Consider the following 23,416-nt stretch of genomic DNA (forward strand, 5'->3'; position numbering starts at 1 on the left):
GTCCCTCCCCTCCACCCCTCAGACTTGCTACCCAAATCCTAAGTAGAATGTGACTATTTCAGATTTGTTTTTGAGTTTTTCCTCTGTTTTTACAAACTCTTAGGATGGTCTTTTTCTCTCGGGGTTTTTGTTAACAAACATTTTCTTCTTGTTGGTCTGCATTAATGCTCTTTTATTTTAATAAAAAATTCATTTTTATTAGTACATGTTTTCGATACATAATTATTGCATTTACTGTGGGGAGCTGGTATAGGTACATATCTTAATTCTTTTTATGTCCACTCCTAATTCTCTTGTACGTTTTGAGAGGTGACATCATTCCTAACACATTAAAGTATTTTGTCAGGTGCTGTGTATTTAGAAAATGTGCCAATAGATGTTTGGTTAGCCACAGGCCATCAGCACACCCATGGAGTGGCTTTTATGCTGGTTTATAGTTTATACTAAAGTGTCTTGGTATTGGTATTCTGTGTATACTCTCACAACAGTAGCATTCCTTTGTATTTTTTCCAGGTTCATTGGTAATAAGTGGTGTTATTCCCCTAGATGATCTTCTTCTTCTTTTTTTTTTTTCTTTTTGTTACTGGGGATCGAACTTAGGACCTTGCGCTTGCAAGGCAGGTGGTGGAACCACTGAGCTAAATCCCTGTCTTCCCCTAGATCTGCTTGATCTGTCTTTCCTCTCATTTTCTCCAAGTATCTTTTTCATACAACTCAAGTCACTATTGCCATTGACAGAATTCCTCTGATACCCTTGAGATTCAGTTTAATCTTATTTAAAACTTTACATTTTGTGATTATCATCAGTTTTGCATTTTTGTTGTAAAAGAGAACACAGATTCAGAAAATCTCACTTATTACATAGCTTAATGAGTCATGAGGCAAACATCCTTGTATCCACCACTCAGAAAATTGACCATTGCTGATTAAGGCAGAGGACCTATGTATCCTTCATCCCCTAAGTAATCACTATCCTTTTATCTTAAACACTTTCTTACATTACTTTATTTTTAGAAGTATTTTTAAAATACAAATATTGTGCCATTTTTAAGTCCATTCATGTTTTCTACTTAGTATTACTGGGTATTTTTTTCCAATTTTTTAAATCACTTACACCTTGTCTTTTTTTTAATATAAATTTTATTTTATCCCACCCCTCTGCCCCCAATCCCCCTTTTGTCTTTTGTGGTAGATACTATTCTGCTCTGCTTTGGATAACTTCATTCTTTTCAAATTTCAATTTAGATTTCTCTTATCAAGTACATTAATTAGATGCATTTCATGATTTTGAAATATTGCACCAATTGGGAATCATCATCCAAATAAATATCCCTAAACCATTCAAATTCTGATTTTGGGCCAGGGATTGATTATTTATTTTTTTGGTACTGGGGATCGAACTTGGGACCTTGTGCTTTCGAGGCAGGCAGTGGAACCACTGAGCTAAATCCCCAGCCCTGGGATTCTGATTTTGACAGCTGTGTATTCTGTTGTGTAGTTTTCATACTCAATTTTCTTTACCAAATGAACTGGAAGATGAAATGATAACATCATTTATATCTGCACTATTGATTTACTCCAGATGTGTTTTTGCCTTGTACATTTGTAGTAGAAAGGGAGGCATTGCTCATGCACTTCTTTTTACTTCTTATAGTACAGAGGACCTACTCATAGCACAGGTAATTGGTGAATACTTCAGATTGGAATACACATACCACATAGCAGAGTAGAATTGTTCTTATCTGTGTCTGCATATGCTGAGCAGAAGAGCCTGTGACAGAAATGGTACTTCTTAGGAATCAAGTCTTTCTAGAGTCTAATGAAGAAGTTTCATCTTCATGCTGTAGTATCACATCAAAAGTGTTTTTTTTCTTTTGCAGTGCTGGGAATTGAACCCAGGATTTTGCATATGCTAGGCAAGCACACAGAACTACATCTCCACCCCTAATGTCATACTTTAACTGAACTTTTGTTTTTGAATTTTGAGCTATTTTAAGTAGTTGATTCTTGTAGAGTGATGATTTTTGTATTTTGTATATACTCACAAGTTGGGTGAAGAGACACATGCTATAAATAAAATAAGTAAAATCAGTCCTTTAAAAAAGATTATTAAGGACTGTAATATTTAAGTAAATGATTTAAACCAAGACGATGGAAATGGGATTAAGCTTCTTGTGGGGAATGTTTAGAAATTCAGATAGGGTAATCAGGGCTAAATTGCTAAATAGCTCCTGCATTGATTTATAAATTTAAAGGCATTTAACAATTGGTTTTTAGTCATGAAGCACCCTCATTTTCTCTAAGCAATCCAGAAATTCTTTTCCTGCTAAGGAAGCCACATATAGGAATTTTGCTATGCTTTCTTCTTCCTCTTCCTCCTCTTCCTGCTGCTGAGGTACATCTCTGGCCGGTGCTGTGCTTTCTTGAGACAGTAACAGTTGAAATTTATGGGTAAGGGTGTCAGAAAATCTGAAAGTCATTCTTTTTGATAAGTATGTGGTCTTGAGTAAAATCATTTAACAGATCTTGCCTCAGTTTATTCTGTAAAGTGTTGTTGGAGATAGTGTGATCTGTTATGATTGACATAACAGGGTGTTATGTGAGGATTTCAGATCAGAATACTTTGAAAATAGAGTATTACTTAGTTAAAACTCTTACTATTGTTATTTTATATTTGAAATAGATTATGTATTGATGCAACGAATATTTTTTTCTGTGGTAAATCTTATAAAATACCATTGCCAATCAGTGTCCAAGAGGAATTGGCTCCAGGACACTGTGCAGATAGCAAATTCTGAAGATACTCAAGTCCCTTATAAAGTGTGATGTAGTATTTGCATATAACCTATACACATCCTCTTGTATTCCTTTAATCGTCCCTGGATTACCTTTATTACCTTATACAGTGTAAGTGCTCTGTAAATAGCAGCTATACTGTATTGCTTAGGGAATGACAAGAAAAAGGTGTGTATGTTTAATATATATTCTTTTTCTGATTGTTTTTTGCTCTGTGGTTTGAACTGGAGGATGTGAAATCCATAGATAACAAAGACTCACTGTTTTAACGCTTTATAACTTTTAGAAGTTGATACAAGTTAATAAATTTATTAACTTCACCCTATTTGCCATTTCTGACAGAATTACTAATTGGTATATGTTAACATGAAACCCTTGAAATTAGAAAGCCAAACAGAACTGCTTCTAAAGACAAGTGTTAATCTTGTTTGGAGTTGGTGAATTTTTGGACATGTTATTTATCTCTCAGAGCGCTGAGGAGTTAAGGAACACAGGAAACAGGATGAGTACAGCTTTGACCTTTTGTAAGGTGCCTGCTACTTTAATACATTTTTTTTCCTTAAATTCTTTTATTGGTACATTTTAGGTATACAGTACATTTATATTTCTCACTGGGAACTTGTACCTTTACAAGATGTATCTTGGTTCTTATTTTTTCCCCATTCCCTGCCCTCCCTTCACCCTCTCCACCCTTCCCTATTTACAAAGACTTTGATTCCATTTTTTCCATTTCTCGTAACTTTTACTTTCCCTTTACTTTCCCCTACCCCTTCCACTTTCCCTACCCCTTTGGACCTTTTCTTCCTATTTTGCATTATTGATTATTTATTCTAATCATTGGTACATTTTAGGTAAACAATAAAATGACATTCATCATTCGAAATTTGCACCTTTACATAATCTCTCTTGGTTCTTATTTTTCCCCCTTCCCTTGCCCTCCCTTTAACCCCTCCATCCCTCCCTATTTATAAAGACTTTGTTTCCATTTTTCCATTTTCTCATATTAATTCCATTCCCTTCTTTCCTTTGCTCTACCCCTCCTACTTCCCCTTCCCCTTTGCCCCTTTTCTTCCTATTTCACATTATTTATTATACCTTTTAGTCCTTATTTACACTTTCAGTTTCTCACACTAGAGAAACTATTTGGTATTTATACATGTGTTTCCTATTTATTTCACTTAAGAGTATAGCCTCAATGTGCATCCATTTAGCTATAAATGTCTCTAATTTCTCATTCTTTATGGCTGAGTAGTACTCCATTTTATTAAAAAACCACATTTTCTTTATCCAGTCTCCAGTTGATGGGCATTTGGGCTGCTTCCAAATTTTAGCTATTACAAACTGTGCTGCTATGAACATGGGTGCACATATATCACTGTGGTATGATTCTTTTAATTTGGGGGGGAAGATACCCAGCAGGGGAATAGCTGGGTTAAATGGGACTTCCAGTCTTAGTTCTTTGAGGTAACTCCATACTGATTTCCATGGTGGTTGCACCAGTCTACACTCCCACCAGGAGTGGAGGAGGGTTCCTCTTTCCCCACAGCCCCACCAGCATTTGTTATTGGTTGATTTCATGATAGTAGCCATTCTTTCTGGAGTGAGGTGGAATCTCAGCTTTGTTTGTTGAACATTTTTTCATATGTTTCTTTGCTATTTCTACTTCTTTGTCTGAGAAATGTCTGTTCATTTCAGATGCCCATTTTTGGATTGGGTCTTTAAATTGGGAGGTCTGATCTTTTTAAATTCTTTATAGATTTGAGATAGTAGGCCTTTGTCTGAGGAACACCAGGTTTTTTCCCACATTGTGGGTTGTCTCTTCACACTATTGGTGGTTTCTCTTGTTGTGCGGAAGCTGTTTAATAAGAAGAGATCTCACTTGTTGAAAGTTTGTGCTAGTTCACGGGCAACTGAGGTTTCATTCATAAAATCTTTTCCTACACCGATGTCTTCAAGAATTCTACCTAACCTCTGTTCCAACTGTTTTAGCATTTCTATTTTAATATTTAGATCTTTAATCCATTTTGATTTTAGTTTAGTGCGTGGTGGGAGGTATAGGTCTAGTTTTAATCTTTGGCAAGTTGAAACCCAATTTTTCCAGCACCATTTATTAAAGAGGCTATCTTTCCTCCAGTGAGGGTGTTTGGGTCCTTTATCAAAGATGAGATGGCTGAGTGTGTCTGGAGTTGTTTTGGCATCTTCCAATCTGTTCCACTGGCCTTTTTCTTTGCCAGTACCATGCTGTTTTTATCACAGTAGATTTGTAGTATAGTTTCAAGTTGGGGGTCGTAATATCCCCTGCCATGTCTCTGTTACCTAGAATTGCTTTTGCTATTCTGCATCTCTTCTTGTTCCAAATGAATTTTTGGATTGTTTTCTCAAGGTCCGTATAGTGTGTTGTTTGGATTTCAATTGGGATTGCATTGAATCTGTATAGCAGTTTTGGAAGTATGCCCATTTTCACTATGTTGACCCTTCCTACCCAGGAGGAGGGGATGTCTTCCCATTTTCTGATATCATCTTCAGTCTCTCTTTTCAGAATGCTGTAATCTTCTGAGAAGAGTTCTTTGATTTGTTAGGTTGATTCCTAGGTATTTCAGTTTTTTGGATGCTACTGTGAAAGGAATTATTTGCCCTATTTCTGCCTCAGTGAGTCTGTTGTTCGTGTAGAGGAAAGCTATTGATTTTTGTGTGTTGACCTTGTATCCAGCTACTCTACTGAATTTGGTTATTAAGTCTAGAAGACTTTTGTTGGCTATCTTAGAGTCTTCTATATAGAATATCATGTTATCTGCAAATAATGACAATTTGACTTCTTCATTTCCTATCTTTATTCCTTTTATTTCTTTCTCTTGTCTAATTGCCATGGCTAATGTTTCCCAAACTATATTGAACAGGAGTGGTGATAGTGGACGTCCTTGTCTTGTTCCTGATTTGAGTGTGAAGGATTTCAGTTTTTGACCATTTAGTATGATACTGGCTTTTGGTTTTTCGTAGATGGCTTTTATCAGATTGAGGTAGAGACCATCTATTCCAAGTTTCTGTAGGGTTTTTATCATAAATGCATGTTGGATTTTGTCAAATGCTTTTTCTGCATCTATGGAGATAAACATATGGTTTTTGTCCTAGGCTCTATTGATATAGTGTATTACATTGATTGATTGCATATGTTGAACCATCCCTGCATCCCTGGGATGAATCCCACTTGGTCACGGTGTATGATCTTCTTGATGATCTTTTGCATTCTATTTGCCAGTATCTTATTAAGGATTTTTGCATCTATGTTCATTAGTGAGACTGGCCTATAGTTCTCTTTTTCAGTTGGGTCTTTCTCTGCTTAGGGGATCAAGGTGATGCTTGCTTCCAGGAATGAATTTGGGAGTATTGCTTCCCTTTCAATTTCATTCCAGAGTTTAAACAGTAGTGGCAGTAAGTAGTTCCTCTTTAAATGTCTTGTAGAATTCAGCAGTGAAGCCATCAGGACCTGGGATTTTCTTAGTTGGTAGGTTTTTAATTACATTTTCAATTTTATTGGTTGATACTGGGTTGTTTAGAATTTTTAGGTCTTCTTTGTTCAACTTTGGTAATTCATACTTCTCTAGGAATCTGTCCATTTCTTCTGTGTTTCCCATCTTATTGGAGTGTAGGTTCTGATGATCCTCTGGATTTCTGTTGGGTCTGTTGTAATTTCACCCTTTTCATTCCTAATTGCATGGATTTGGGCCTTTTCTTTCCTTTTTCTCATAAGGTTGGCTAAGGTTTTGTCAATTTTATTTATTCTTTTGAAGAACCAAGTCTTGGCTTCATTAATTTTTTGTATTATTCTCTTAGTCTCCATTGCATTGATTTCTGCCCTGATCTTTATAATTTCCTCCCTTGTATGAGCTTTGTGTTTGTCCTGCTCTTCTTTTTCTAGAAGCTTGAGGTTCAGCATCAGGTTGTTTAATTGGGCTCACCCTGGTTTCCTAATATGTGTATTCACTGCTATGAATTTCCCTCGTAGAACTGCTTTCATTGTGTCCCATAGATTCTGATATGTTGTATTGTCATTGTCATTTAATTGAAGGAACTGTCTGATTTCTTTAATTTCCTCTGTGACTCATTGGTTATTCAGGAGTGTGTTGTTCAACTTCCATGTGTTTATGAAATTTTTGCAGTTTCTTTTGCTGTGGATCTCCATTTTCATCGCACTATGGTCTGATATTATACAGGGAAAAACTTCAATTCCTTTGCACTTATGTAAACATGTTCTATGAATGAGTATTGTGGTCTGTTTTGGAGGATGACCCATGTGGAGTCCAGGTGGTTGAGTATCAGAGTGTTCCATGTCATTTCCCTTTGGGGTTGCTGTAGGTGATCCGGAAGTTTGGTTTTGAGACTTGTTTACATGTCTTCTCATTTTGATGGGGTGGAGGGTGCTGTTCACACCCGCAAGCCTCACTTCCTCTGGGCTGGGAGCAGTGGAATGGCAGAACAGCGGCCAGGAAGCCCCTTCCTCTGGGCTGGGAGCAGTGGAATGGCAGAACATTGGCCCGGAAGCCCCTTCCTCTGGTCTGGGAGTGGTGGAATGGCAGCCTGGAAGCCCCTCCCTCTGGGCTGCAAGTGGTGGAACGGTGGCCCGCAAGCCCCTACCTCTGGGCTGGGAGCGGTGGAACGGTGGCCCCTACTTTAATATATTTTAAGTATTTTCCCAACTAAATTACTTAGGAAAAAAATTTTCTTAACTGAAAAAAATAGACAACACTTGACCAACAAATGTATGGGAAAAAGAGTTGCTTAATATGCTTCAGTTAGGTAAAGTGTTTCATTTGATTTTATAGAGTTTATTCTTTACAATTCCACCAAAAATGTGAGATTCCAGTTTTTCTACATCCTCATTAGCACTTATTCTTGTCTTTTTAATTTTAGCAATCCCTAGTTGGTGTGAAGTTGTATTGCTTCCTAGGGCTGCGGTAACAAAGTATCACAAACTAGACATTTGGTAGGCTTCATAACAAATATTTTCAACAAATATTGAAATAGTATAGTGTGTTTAACCTTATCTTTGCTGTTCCAGATCATATATGAACAGGAGGGGGTGTATATTCACTCATCTTGTGCAAAGACCAATGACCAAGACAGTTTAATTTCAGGCATATTACGTGTTTTAGAAAAGGTGAGTTTGTAGTAAATTATTTTATTTAATAATAGTAGATGGTAGTGGTTCATCTTTGAACCATTATTAGAAAGTTTGAATTTTATTTGTAAGATACAAATATACACTTGAATAGTAATTGTAAATTTAACATGGACATAATGTTTGAAATAAGCTAGTAAAATGATAAAGGATATTTAAAATTTTACTCAGTAGAGGTTGCAGTGATAGAAATTTTTCATAATGAAAAAAGAATTAAATCTGTAGAGCATTTGTTGTCAAACAGTGGTTAATATATGATGTTAACATATTTAAAATGCAGGTATTTAAGGGCTAAAATTTAATTTTGGGCTCAGGGAGTAAAAAAAAAGTGGATTAAATGTACCTTATTACCAATTACTAAATATTCATAATTCTTTTAGGATGCTGAAGTAATAGTGGACTGGAGACCATTGGATGATGCATTGGATTCTTCTAGTATCCGCTATCCTGGAAAGGTACTGAAGAGAAAAAGTATGACTAAGGAAATGAACTTTTAAAAACAGCACACACATGGTGGCACATGGCTGTAATCCCAGCACTCTAGAGGCTGAGGCAGGAGTATTGCTGCAAGTTTGAGACCAGCCTGGGCTGCATAGTGAGTTCAAGGCCAGCCTGAATGGACTCTTAGGACATGTAATCTTTTGTGATAGGCTTCTTTCTCTTTAGATAATGTTTTTAAGGTTTATCCTTGGAGTGAATGTAATTTGGGTTTCTCATATAAGAGAAACCATGCAATATTTAAGCTTGTGTATCTGATTAATTTCATTGAACATTATGGTCTCAAGGTGCCTCCATTTTCTGACAAATGACTCAAATTTTTCATTAAAAGACAGAGTAGTATTCCATTGTGTGTAAATACCACATTTTCTTTATCCATTAATCTGTTGATGCATGTAAAGGCTGCTTCCAAGATTTAGCTATTATGAATTGTGCTATAAACATGGGTGTGCATGTATCACTGGAATATGGTATCTTTAGCTCTTTTGGGAAGATACCTAGAAGAGGAATAGCTAGGTCAAATGGAATTTCTAGTTTTAGTTTTTTGAGGAATCCCCACATTGATTTCCGTAGTGTTTGTGCTAGTTTTAGCATTCCCACCAACAATGTAAAAGGATTCCTTTTCCACTGCAGCCTCTCCATCATTTGTTATTATTTGATTTCTTGATGATGACCATTCTTTCCAGGTTACGTGTTGTTTTAATTTGCATTTCCCTAATGGCCAGGGATGTTGAGCCTTTCTTCATGTATTTATTGGCCATCTGTACTTCTGTGAAGTTTGTTCATGTCACGTCCCCATTTTTGATTGGGTCTTTTATTTGGGGGGAGTGTAATTTTTTTGAGTTCTTTATATATTGTAGATATTAGTCCTCTGAGGAGTAGCTGGCAAGAATTTTTTTCCATTCTATAGACTTTCATGTATTTCTTCTGCTACACAGAAACTTGAATTTGATATGATCCTGTTTGTTGATTCTTGGTACTATTTCCTACACAGTTGGATATTCCCCTGCTTACATATAATGTATTGACTTCTGTCACTCCACACTCTAGGGATTTGTTATGTCTTTCATTTAAATCAACTAGAAATTTGCTCAGTTGTCATGTTTCTTTTCAGAGTATTTAATCACATAGGATAGTCTTCTGATTTCATTTTCTTAGAGCCATTTCTTTCTGAGCCTTCTCACAAGCTCATTCTGAACTATTTGCTCTCTTGCAACTAGTTGCAACAGTTATCCTGGAGATTTTTTAAACTTCTTTCTCATATCTTTATCTCCCTGTTTCCTCTATATCATGTCTACGTCTATTTTGGTTCATTCCTATGTTTTGGTGCAGCTCTGGTACTTCCTGAATAAAAAAGTTGTTCATGGGAGCACTGTTACAGGTATGGTGTGTCATTGACTGAAATATGGTATGCATGACTGTAAATTTTAACATACCATTTTTAAACTACTGCCTAGTATTTAATTGGCTATGCCTTAGTCTTCATTGGTGGTTATAAGTTTTTTCAGCTTTTCACTATTACAAACAATGCTGCACAGAAAATTCTTATATATCCTCTTTGTGTATTTCTTTAGGATAAATGATGAAAACATTTTGAATTGTAATGAATTGGGCTAAATTGCTCTTCTGGAGTTAGTACGGAATATTGTTGTCAAGAGTGTAAGATAGTAGTCTGTTTTCTCTCACTGTGTTTCATATTCCTCCTCACCTCCTTTCTTCTCTCCCTTCTTTCCTCCCTTCATGAGGTCTCATTGTGTTGCCTATGCTGGTCTCCAACTCATGGGTTCAGGTGATGTGCCTACCTTAGCCTCCCAAGTAGCTGGGACTAGAGGTGTGTGCCACCACTGCTATCTTGGTACTTTTTTTTTTTTCAATTGAATAGAGCAAAAAAAAAAAATAGAAATCTTACTTTAATTTGCTTTTCTCTATTGTACTGAAAATGGACACCTGTCTATGTGTTTGTCACTTTATGTTTTTGACTTGCCTATTCATACCATTTGCTTTTTTTTACCGTTTTTATATTTGTGTCTGTTTCTTAGTAAGTTGGTAGTTGTGGGGTTTTTTTTTGTTTTATTTGTTTTGTTTTTGTTTTTGAGACAGGGACTTGCTATGTAGTTCAGCCTGGCCTGGAACTCTCTATGTAGCCCAGGTGGCCTTGAATTCACAGTGATCTGATCCTCCTGCCTTAGCCTCTGAGTGCTAGAATTATAGCTGTGCACTAGCACACCTAGCTAAGAGTTGTTTCGTAATTTGGTGGAGTTTTTTTTGTCTATCGTATATTTTAGAAATAATTTTTCCTAGTCTTATCTTTAACTTCATATAGTCTTTTGTTGTATAGATATTAATTTTCTTTCTTTTTTTTGGTACCAGGGGTCAAACTCAGGACCTTGCACTTGCCAGGCAGGTGTGGTGGCCACTGAGCTATATCCCTGGCCCTAAAAGTTAAGGTTTTTATTTAGTTAGAATATTTATATTGCATTTTAGAATTTTGATTTTATTCCCCTTTAAAATTGAAAGTTTTCTAGAACTGTTCTTGTAGATATGTTACTTTTAGTAAAGTTTGATTACCAGTAAGAAAATATGTAGCCAATGATCGCTTAAGTAAATTAAGTTTTCTCCAGTAACTCAAAGTCTGGAAGCTGGGCACTTCTTGCAGTGCTTCTCTTACTTTCTCATAAGATGGCTGATATTTTTATACAACCTGACTGCATTCAAAGTAGGAAAAGGAGAAAAGGGATAGAGCTTTTATTATGAAATCCAAAACATTTCCACAAGTCCCGAGTTGACAACTGCATATGTTTCATTGGCAAACCTAACTGCAAATAAGTCTGACCGAGCATTTTGTACTTTCTCGATAAAGGTGAACATGGAAAAAAAGGCGAAGCAATAGGGTTCAGTTGTCTGCACCAACTTACAGAGCTTACTTAGTAAAAGCTGAGATGTTATGGATTGGAATTAAATTTTAGTTTCAGACTTTACATACTTTTATGTTATAATTATTTTAGGACTCCAGTTCGGTCGTAGAATGGACCCAGGCTCCAAGAGAAAGAGCTCATCGAGGTGTGGAACATTTGAACAGTTATGAAGCTGAGTGGGATATGGTTAATGCAGTCTCTTTTAAAAAGAAATCACTTACCAATGGAGGTATGAATTAAATCTTTTGAAACTTAAACTGATTTATTGCAATATAATATACTAATACACGTGTAAAGAAAATTCTTTAATGGTTCTCAGTCAGAAGAGCGATGATTTGTTATGTTAGTATGTATAACTCATAGTCTAGTTATATTGTTTTCATCTTTTTGTTGATTTGTTGGCTGTGATTTCAAAAAAGGAATTAACATTTGTTCTATTTTGTTATTACTAATGACAAAAAATAGGAACACTTAAAAATTACCTTTCATCCACATTTTTATTTATCTAGTAGAATTTTTAAAATCATGTTATTTCATTGAAAAGCACCAGAGGGAGATGGAGTATACTATTAAATGATACCATTCTAATTTCAGTGTTTACTAGAATCTTCACAGCTCCTCCAGTCTCCCTTTTGTATAGTGTCAGTTATTGTTCCCCTTTCTATCCATATTTATTCTATATTTGCTATGTGGTGTTTATCTTGCATGTAGTTAACAAAAGAAAGTCAAGCTAACAGCTGGACATTATACAGTATATACTAATTCATGTAAAGGAAATGTTCATATATACCAGAGGGATATGTGTACTATACCAAATATGACCTAGCTAGCCTATCTGTAATATGGCCAGCCTGTTAGTGATCTTTTTAAAAAATATACATATTGAATACTTGTAAAGAGTTGAAATGTGAAGTTTTTAAATTTTTATTGATTGCTTTGTATTTTATAGTAGGATAGTTTCTTTCTTAAGTTTGGCCAGAATTTGGAAATTATCCATGTTTATTTGTTCAAAAGCCAACCAAAACTTACAGGAGAAAGTATATACAGTAGTTATGCTTTACACTTCATCATGTGTAGGAAACACTGGGAATTAAGAAATAAAGAGTATTTCATAAGCTTTTGATAACAGTCAGCTTGTTTGTGAATGTTTTTTTGTTTTTTTGAGGTGGGAAGGCATTTGGGCACTAAAAGGGAATGTTCTGGAAATAATAACCCACCAGATTTTATTATATGTGGGATGTGAGTTGATATTTTTACTTCTGTACACTAGATTGTCAGGATTGGTTTATGTGAAGTTTTTTTGTGTTGATGATTAACATTATTAAATTTTTGAAAATTAAAGAGAATAAGAATGAGCAGAAGAAGTGAGTTCAGAGTTTCTTAAAAGAATGAAGCATTACATGGATGAGAGAATCATGATCTGGCAATAAAGATCACTTTAAGATTTGTGATTTAGAAGTGTTTTTTTGGTACCGGGGATCGAACTCGGGACCTTGCGCTTGCAAGGCAGGCGCCGGAACCATTGAGCTAAATCCCCGGTGAAGATTTGTGATTTAATGTGCCTTGCCTGCACATTGAAGTTTTAAAAGAGCAAGACAAAACACAAAAATAAGATATAGGGATGGATCCTAGGCATCTGCATTTTCAAGAAGGTATTCAGGTGATTTTAATATGTGGTGAGAGATGAGAACTTGTGTAGCTATGTAGTTTATCAAAACCAATTGTATGGGCCAGTTTAGCTCAGTGGTTTTGCTGCCTGCTGCGCAAGTGCAAGGACTTGAGTTCGATTCCTGGTACCAAAACAAAAAAAAACAAAAAAAAAACAAAACCAATTGTAAGTACTGCATATATGACTTTGCCACAAGCTGACTTATGAAGTGAACAGACTTTATGCTGTAGTTTTAAGAGTCAAAGGAAATACTTTGTAAGAAATTCAATTCTTGAGCTAGGGATTTAGCTCAGTGGTTCCGTGGCCTGCCTTGCAAGTCCCAAGTTCAATCCCTGGTAACAAAAAAAAAAAAAAGAAAGAAATTCAATTCTTATAAAAGTTTTTTTTTGAGAAAATCTTTTATTATTTTTCTTACATTTTTAGCCCTCAGATTTTTTACTTCATCCTTTTTCCTTTCCTGAGGCACGAAGGAAATTTGGGATAAACCTTTAAGAATATTGACTATTGAAGACTTACTCAACTTTCTATCTCTTAAGAATGTATAACTTTATATTTCTTAAGTTTATATTGCTAAATCCTTTGTTTTCATATACCAGATTAAATATTTTGAAAATATTTTTTCTCAGAACAGTAGACTGCATTGTATTCCAAAGTGTCCAAATTAAATGTCATGTCCTTAATATTGATTCTATTCAAGACATATGGAGACTTACTGAGTTGTTAGTTCTGCTGTGCAGTTTTCGCACATCAGTGTGTTGTAAGTAATTTTTACATGGGTTTAGTTGCACTGTAAGTTTATTTGAACTAATACTTTCCTTTAAGGAGAAAGAAGGAAGTTTTGAGTTAACTCTTGGCTTTTGTGGTTTTCCTTTGTGTTTCTTTTTCTAGTCTCCTTGGTAGCAGACTAACCTGTAGATTACTTTCCTGTTGACTTCTTGGTACTAGATTATAAGAGTACCTGCTGTTAGCCACTCTTCAAGCACTGGAGATATACTTATGAGCAAGATAAAATTCTTGTTCTTGCGAAGCTTGTATTATAGAGGAGGGACTTGCAGAATTGAATTGTAATATTTCTTTTATCTTTCAGACCTTTAAGTGAGCAAATGTGTGAATCATTGTCTTTCTTGTATACTGTGTAAGGGAAAATGTATGTATTTACTCTTGAAAATGCACAAGTTTCTGATAACTCCTAGCTGCACATGCTATTTAAAAATTTCCATGTGACTTTCTTGCATTAATTTAGATTAGTCTTGATACAGTGGAAGAATTTTTTAAAAGTCTATATTTGGTTCTCTTATGCTCTTTTTAGTTTCTGTACATAAGCTACTAGTATGTATCCTTTCTAGATAGTTCAGGTACATTCACAGTTAAATGATTCAGGTATAGTCTGGTATACTAGAAATGTTTATACTTGTATATCACATTTCAGTGGTCTTAGGTGGTCTACCAGTGAAACATTATGTAATCAAGTGGGCACATGGCACTTATTTTAGTTTCAGCTTTAGATATGAGTATACCATTCAAACTAGTGTGGAAGTTAGACAAGTCAGCATATGTAGGTAAATTACTTTAACCTTTCTGGACATCTTTCAAATGATACTTGTTAAAGTGTCCCTAAAATAGTGATGGTTCCTGTATTCATTGCAGATAGAGAGTTCTGTAAATTATAGATTTCTCTGTCATTTTAGGAAATCGTGTTGGGGATATGGAACTATTATATTCCTGATTATGTAGGAAGATGATACATATATACAAGTTAACATCGGTGGATCAAGTCTTGTAAAAGCTGTTTCCTCTGGAATTTCTTTGTGGAACTGAAAATGTGGGACAGAATTCATAAAGACCTTGAATAACAAGATATGACACTTCTTGTGAAATAATAGAAAATGATTTTTAAAATTTCAGGGACATAACATCTATATCTAGTTAAATTGTTAAAGTGGCATTTTAGAAGTTAATTATGAGAAGATTTTTTTCCATTGTATATATTTTTATTTAAATAATCATTAAGTTGCTTGTTAACAATTGGGATGATGTTCATCAACCTGGGATTTTACCTTCTATAAAAGTAACCACAAACTCAAAAAATGCTGAATTTTATGTAACTGTAGTTTGCCGTGAAAGTTAGTGTGGCGGTATGATTGAGTGTAACTCATTCTTTTTGAGGCTTTCACATCTTTTCATCTTCAGTTCCCCACTGTTATTTTTTTGTCCTTCAAAATGCCTATCTGGGCCAGGGATTTAGCTCAGTGGTACCGCCGCCTGCCGCCTGCCTCACAAGTGCAAGGTCCTGAGTTCAGTCCCTAGTACCAAAAAAAAAAAAAAGCCTATCTATAGTTACTCCAGTGTTAATTTATTTTTAATCAGTGTGCTTACATTCGTTATCATTGCAGTTTCCTAAAAATAATTATGAAGGAAGTGAAGAAATATTTTATAAAAAGAAAAATGGCTTTCCCAAGAGATTTATGCTATTCTTATTTGGAGAGAGTGGGAAAGATTAATATTTATTAAATATTTGTTGTATACTTAGCCTGTGCCAGTTAGCTGACAAATATTACCTCTTAATTCTTAGAATAATATTGGGAGGTAAGAAAAATTATCACCATTTACAAAAGAAAAAGAGGCTCAAAGAGATTCAATTATTTGTTCCAGATCATTCATTTAGTAAGCTGGTAATGTTGCAGTTTGAATCCAGCCAGCCTGCTTCCAAAAAGCTGTAGTGTTTTTTGGATAGAGCTTATATTTTGCAGAGGGATAGCATTTTTTGAATTTGTATGTGGCAGGTTAATTATTTTAAAAATTATTCTTTTTAGGAAAATGTTATGTTGCTGTTTCTAATACAGGTGAAAACCATGCTAGTATGAGTACTATAGTGATTCCCTGGGGTCAACAAATTTGTTAGGCAGTCATGATGAGCACTGTCAGTACCTTTTAAAAAGGTGAACAAAAATATTTTGCCCCACTTTCTTGTTTTTAAGATGCTCCAAGTCATAGAAATGGGAAAAGCAAATGGTCATTCCTGTTCAGTTTGACAGACCTGAAATCAATCAAGCAAAACAAAGAGGGTATGGGCTGGTCGTATTTGGTATTCTGTCTAAAGGATGACGTCGTTCTCCCTGCTCTGCACTTTCATCAAGGAGATAGCAAACTACTGATTGACTCTCTTGAAAAATATGTGGTATTGTGTGAGTAAGTATCAAATTATTTTCTACTTACTGAAACTGGATTGCTGTATTAATCCCAAGGCAAATTATGTTTATTTGTCATTGAGTATCATTGACCTATTAGAGGTTATCAGCAGTTTTACTTTTTCTGGAATATTGACTTCTTTGGGTCAGTTATTGAGTGAAATGTTACTATTGTAGTAATTTGAATCTGAGACTTTATTATCTTAGTGTTTTAAAAAAAAGACTGGCCTAATATTTTTATACATTTGTTTAAATGAATGATAGATTATGTGTTAGTAGTTGATGAATTATATGTTTACTAATTTACCTTATGTTAAGTATAGTTTTATTTGTAATGTTGGAACTTTTTAAGTCAAGCAAGCCTGTGTCCTTTATCAAATTATTTGTAGGTTTGAAGACAGCCTTCTTTTTAATATTTGCAGTACTGAGTTTTAAACTCAGGTCCTCATATATGTCAGGGAAGCACTGTACCAGGGCCTTCTCACTTTCCAAAAATTTTGTCTCATTATTAACTTACTCGTACATATCCATATATACACTCTTTTTTGCTTTCAGTATCAACAGATATTTTGGAAATATTTATTACTTCCCAAGGACTCTGCTAGTTGGGTGATAGGCATTAATGAATAAAACAAGCATCTTCCTGGATCTCTGAGATGTTATGGTCTCGTGAAAGATGCTGACAAGTAAACGGCAACTAGCACTCAAGAACTAAAATGGAAGAAGTGGAAAGAGATGTTTAGCGGGAGGGATGATTTAGAAGAGGAAAGAGTATGAATACAAAGCAGTTACAGAACAAAGTAGTTCATTATTATAAGTCTGCGAAACGTGGAAAGGAAGAGTACCAAAGATGATGTCATAGAGCTTAGTAAAGATCAGAGCATAAAGGATCTTGCAAGTTGCAGTTATTCAAGTCATCCAGATGAAATTATGGTGGCCTGAAACTAGGAGAGTGACAAGCAAGATAGAGGTATTGGAGAAATATTTAGGGTTAGATTTTGTGATTGGATATGTGAAAGTGAAATGGAGAAGTTGAGGTTTTTGACTTGGGAGAACTGCAGGGGATCTTCCCTTTATACTAGAGTTTAATGTACCTTGGCTAAACTTAAATTATTTAAGGCTAGAAGTAACTCAAGTTGAAAGATTTTGACCATGTATTTTCTGGCATGAGGTTCTCCCCTATTATGTTGATCACTTCTGGTTTACAGTAGGCATGCTCTTTCTGTATCAGTACATATAAGGAAGTCAGGCCTGCTTAGTGGTGGGTGGGTTTTGGATTATGAAGAGAGAAGCTGTGAGTAGGCTACCACTGAGAAGATTAAACAGATTCAGGAGAGGTAGTGGCCTGATTGGAACAGAAGGTTATGGCTGTTGAATAGCAAGCATTGACTTTGGGGTTTTAGCAACATAGTAAGCTCAGTATTCATTTGTGTTGTGACATAACTTGTGAAAAAGCTCATTTGATTTGATTAAAACATAATATCTAGAATGAGGGAAGTGCAGTAGTTTCTTTCTATTCTTTACTGGTAAGATCATGCTTTGGAGAAGTAGGCACTGCATTGTAAGTTTGCCAGACTAATTGGCCTGTACTGAAGAGATAACCAGCATAAGGAGAGGGATCAAAGTGGTCTTAGGAAAAATATTTGAAGGATGTGGAAGTTTAACTTGAAGAATCTAAGTGCAACATTAAATGAAATCCAACCAATCAGTAAGTTCCAAACTTCTTAATGTGATCAGTGTGGGTCTGCCCTATCTTAGCTCTGTTTATATCTTAATCTTCATCTCATGACATTCTCTTCTCTGTGTTTGTTTTCTTTCAATTCAAAAAATCCCTAAACTCTTTAAGTTCTTTCTTCTGCCTGGAATATTCATTTCTTTTTCTGATCTCTGAGGTCTGAGTTTCATATTTCTTCAGAGGGGCTTTCCCGGATACCCCCTTTCCAATCTAATCTGATTCCTACCTCCATTCCCTCTCTCTATCTCATTTCCTTTTTTATTTTTTCATTGCATTTAAGAGCATAGAGTAATTTTGTCTATGTTGTGTTCTGCTGTAGAATGTAAGCTTCATGAGGACAAGGATTGCCTCTTGTTTTCGTTTTTTCCTTAGTTTCTAGGCATAGTGCCTAGTACATAATACATGCACAGAAATGTTGAAAAAATAGTGTGGTAATCAATTTGATAATAGTAACTTTGAAAGGTAAAAAATAAATGGTAAGTTTGTGTAACTTCAAAGAGAAATTAGATCAGGAGACAGGTATAAACTCAGGAGATAGAATTTTCCCTTATATGGTTTTAAAGATAGTGTTGACAACCACTTAGGCAGTTGTAGAAATATATATATCTTGAATGTGTTTTAATAGCATTTTAATGAGGGTATTTAGTGAAACCTAGTTCCTTTTTCTGAATTTGTAAATAAATGAGATAAAAGAAGCAAAAGAGGCAGAGATAGTGATAAAAAATACTGTTATTCGGCCAGGGATTTAGCTCAGTGGTTCTGCCGCCTGCCTCACAAGCTCAAGGTCCCAAGTTCAATCCCCAGTACCACCCCCCCCCCATATGTGTGTGTGTGTATATGAAAAAGTAAAACTACAAATAAAATATATATTTTAAAAAGTACCGTTATTAGTGAGACATAAGCATGTGGCTTCATAATTCACCCCAAAGAAGTTTGGAACTCAGTTATTGCCATTTCTGGACAATCATAGGCATCCCTAATGAGGAAAGATCACTTGCCATGTGAATGAGAACACCAAAAAGCGTAAGAGAAAGAGTTCAAAAAGTTATAGCAGGCATGTACCTAAGTCTCTCCTAGTCTCAGTACATAGGTCCCCAGGAAAGAGAGTTCCTCTAAAAGTGCTTATTTCTGCTTGGAAAAATGAATCCATGAAATTCCTTACATTTTTTTTCATTAAAATTTTTTTAAGTACCTACTCTGTTTTAGATATATCAGTACTACATACTAGAAATACAGCAGAATCAAAAAAGATACGGTCCCTGACTTCATGGACTTTGAAGTGTTGTGGAAGAGACAAATATCAATTAAACAATTAAAATTTTCTGCTCTTAATAAGTGCTCTGAATAAGACATATGGTGCAGTAAGAGCCTAATATGTAAGCTTTTTTGTGTGATAGTAATCGAAACTAGGAGTGAAATCAACCAAGGGGGAAGATAAAGTGGGATGAGATGTGAGCCTAAGGGATTAATTGCAACTTTTAATGATGTGGCCAAAGAGAAAAACTAGGCGATGAGAATAACCTTCCTACAGTTTGATCTTACTGAACTTAATCATTAAGTTTATGGTCATCAGGATGTTGTTCCTGAGAAAGGAGATACTTGTCTGAAGTGATTATTTCAAAATTTCTCCCTTAATGTCAGCCATTTCTCCTTTGTATATTCTCCTAGAGGGCAGTTTCCTTTTTGCCCTTGAATGGTCTGAAATGTGTAAGACAGTTCATCAGATATTTTATCTGTAAGGCTGCCCTCTATACTCTGTGTTGAAAACATGTGCCCCTGGAAAACAAGTGTGTCCTGTTTCATTTCCTGTCAGAAATTATGCCTGTTATATGATGCCTTATATAACCAGAGATTATATAATGAGCCAAAGTGGTAGAATAAAGATTCTACAAAGTCACTAGGGCACAAAAAAGCCCCATGTTTGTATCAACCATCTCTCAGTCAAATTCTTAAGAAATTTAAAGTTCCTTGTTCTTTCTAGTTATAATCCAAGTAAAAGGAATTCCCAGATATTTAAGTTAAAGTTCAAAGAAATAGAAGCTTCCAAATATTATCCTCACATTTTTATTCTACTAGGTGTCAGCATGGGGGTGTGTGTCTCATTTCTTGTCCTGAAGTAATTATCTGAAGCAAAATAATGTTTTCAGAATCATATTTCTGTGGCCAAAGGTCATTGTAGAGAGCAAAGAAGCGTAGACAAGAAAAACCTTGGTTTCAGTCCATTAGAGTGCCATGTATCACCTTTCCTGTCTTTTTATCTGAGTTAATAACCAAGAACGTTAGACTAGAAATCAAGTTTTTCTAAAAAATATTGAGTCACTGAATGTGACTTGCACCTTTGGCTGTTATCTTCTGAATGTATCCCCTAATGAGTAATGTGTCTTTTGTACAGAGCAGGCCATCTTGTTACAGGAACTAGGGGTCTTGCCATACGGATGAGCAGAGAATGCCAGTGATTTAGGATTGGGCAGTCTTAACAAGACCCAAGGACCAAGCAGAGGTTAGGACAACTGCATAGTTTGTTTTTCAGTCTCTAACTTGATTAGGCAGAGCAAAATAGCATAGTTTCTTTAGGCTTACTATTTCTCAAATGGTTTTCTTATCCTAGGAAACAATGTATCATACTCATTGAATGTATGTTAAATGCTCTTTGATTTATCATTTAAAACATGATGTTCCCATAGGTAAAAGAATGAGTTACAAATACATTTTTTCTGCCTTTCACCAGATTGGTTGTTAGGACTATGAATGAGGCTTGTTGACTCCATTACATTGTTTTGTATACTGGGCGATTTTTCAGTAATACAAAATTATGTAAGCAGTAAAATGTCCTAAAAAAGCCAAGTTGATTTTATCATCATAGGCATACAGATTAGATTCTACATATAACATTTTGTTATTGTGAACATTCTGTATCTTTTTTTGTTTCGGTACCGGGGATGGAACTTAGGACCTTGCACTTGCCAGGCAGGCATGCGCCACTGAGCTAAATCCTTGGCCCTTCTATATCTTTTTTTATTCACCTTGATTGATATCCTTTGCAATGCTATTTATCTGTTTCTTTAGACTTACATATAGGTCATTCTCATTAGCAATATAAAGTTACTGCTTCAACTCAGCACAAACATTGTTTACTTTGTTTCTGGAGTTTATTCTGAGGTCTTAGGTAGAGGCTCACTACAGAGCTTAGGAAGCGCTTCAGAATTTCCTGGAGATATGCTTGTATCATTATGATATTAGACCATGTTTTCTTAAAAGTTTTCAGTAGACTGTAATAGAATTACTGGAGCTAGTATTATCTTACTGATGCAGGGAACTGAAAGTCTTAAAGAATGTTGGTGTGGAGAGATTCTTAGAATAAGTATTTGTAGATTAAGTCGAGTCATAATTTGGCATTTAAAAACATTGTAATAATATTCTGGAATTCCATTCCTCCTCTTGAAGTGCACGTGTCTAGCACTATACTATTTGTCCTTTGACTAATCTACTTTTTAACATGTTGTTGATTTCCTTCAGGACAATCAAATCTTAAATTTCAACATATTTCTCTTCCTCCTAGAGGTTCTCCCAATGGCCATCACAGAATATTAGGCATAAAAAATAAAATATTTACTTTTAAGAAGCTTTTATGTTTGTTTGTGGTTATACTCTTTGTTATGGAACCATGGTTACAGGCAGTATTTTGACAATGATGATCATCTTTTGATTTTTAAGAAATAATTCAGTGTAATTTATTGTTAGAAATAAAATAACTGCAACAGCGTAGTGCTCTGCTGGGAAACAAATTGGTTCTTTTAGGAACTACTTTTGCTTCCAGATGCTGCATTGACCTATCATTAAAAAAAAAAATGCCTTGTGAGACAGTGTGTATCCTCAGTTACCACCTTAGAAATGTTTAGAAAAGTGTGTTTAGTGAAAACTGAATGCTTTGAAAAGTGATTTTTTTCCTATGTCAAATGACTCAACTTCAGCTTCTTCTAAAAAGCCAAGGGGCTTATTAGCTGGTATTGTCTTTGTAGATCCAGTGTTGTTTCTGACTGTAAGAATAAGATTCTGTTTTGGATTTCATATCCTCTCTAGCATTACTGTTGCATCCTGTTACGTTAGAATTGAGAAGAGATAACTGTTATTAAAGATCTTATCTCAAACATAATAAACTAGAGGTGTGTAAGAAGCAAAATAGCACATTTAATTTTTACTTTAAAACAGAAAAGTTGTAGATTTATTACAGCTGGCTTACTGAGTCATAAAACTTTCTTCGAAAAGACTGGATAATTTGATTATTTGAAATTAGATGTCTGGAAAGCATGTTATTTATTCTGTAGTTACTAAGAAGTGAGACTTGTTTCTAGAGCTTTAATAAGCAAGAAAACTAAAAACTGTACAAAATAATGTTAAATGTTTGTATGTATTTCCAGTTACAGTTAGCATGATTAATGATCTTTACCAAATAACTATTATATTTTGTATTTTAAACATTTTGTATTGCAGTACTACCAAGCTGTAGAATGAAGTTGGGAACTATTTCAAAAGAAGACATATTTTCTTATACTATACTTATAATTGATGCATCCTAAAGTTGTTTGGCTTTAAGTTTTTATATAATAGAGGCAGTTATAAGACTATTCTATTAAAATTATAAGGAAGAATTTGGGTTCATTATAATTTAAACATCTTGGCTTTAACTAGAATAAAAATACACATTTGTTTTTAACATATAAAATTTAACTGAGTATTTGTTAATGTTTCTTGTTTTGAGGCTCATTTAAAATAGTTACTTATTAAATACTTGCTCATATGCTAATGGAACACTTCTGGAACTGAAATAAGATTGTTGTTAGGAAAAGTAACTGTGTATTAATAATTATGCAGGTAGTAATGGATGGGCTATGCTAGTATTTTCTACAAATTCTATTTATTTATTTATTTTTTCTATAAATTCTTTTTTTCATTACAGATCTCCACAAGATAAAAGAATACTTCTTGTGAATTGTCAAAATAAGAGTCTTTCACAGTCTTTTGAAAATCTTCTTGATGAACCAGCTTATGGTTTAATACAAGTATGTTTCTTAAATCTATTCTGTATCAGTGTATTAAATTGAGTACTTTATTTTGTGTAGCTCCTGCCTCTTACCTTTTCAGAGGTACACAAAATAAGACAGGTATATATGTAACTTTATAGAGGTAATATGTTCCATAGTGCTTGCAGTGCCCAGAAGCTTCTGTGGTTCTTATGTAATCTCTTATGAGGTACTGGGATACCTCACATGTACTACGCAAGGGTTCTGCTACTGACATACATCTCCAGCCTTCTTACTCTCAAATCTTTGAGGGTCATGGCTGATCTTAGAGGTACTACATTATCATTAAGGGGTAATACCTGATCTAAGACCTCTGCAGGTTTAAAAGCATTTTTTCTCTTTATTTTAGTCCTGAAGT

General features: G+C 34.9%; 1 protein-coding gene across 4 annotated transcripts in view; it reads left to right on the forward strand.

The window, feature by feature from the left end:
- Positions 1 to 23,416, forward strand: part of Tbc1d15 (TBC1 domain family member 15) — a 64,858-nt gene that overhangs the window by 13,898 nt on the left and 27,544 nt on the right. For all 4 annotated transcript variants that reach the window (XM_004845029.4, XM_087192434.1, XM_087192435.1 and 1 more), the window contains 5 exons: positions 7,853 to 7,951; positions 8,353 to 8,427; positions 11,476 to 11,614; positions 16,033 to 16,243; positions 22,935 to 23,037. In XM_004845029.4, coding sequence (XP_004845086.2) covers positions 7,853 to 7,951; positions 8,353 to 8,427; positions 11,476 to 11,614; positions 16,033 to 16,243; positions 22,935 to 23,037 — 627 coding nt within the window. The remainder of the gene's footprint in view (positions 1 to 7,852; positions 7,952 to 8,352; positions 8,428 to 11,475; positions 11,615 to 16,032; positions 16,244 to 22,934; positions 23,038 to 23,416) is intronic.

This window comes from Heterocephalus glaber, unplaced genomic scaffold, assembly GCF_053883595.1.
Source record: "Heterocephalus glaber isolate CG9 unplaced genomic scaffold, H.glaber_assembly_v1.0 deba00001571, whole genome shotgun sequence".
Classification (NCBI taxonomy): domain Eukaryota; kingdom Metazoa; phylum Chordata; class Mammalia; order Rodentia; family Bathyergidae; genus Heterocephalus; species Heterocephalus glaber.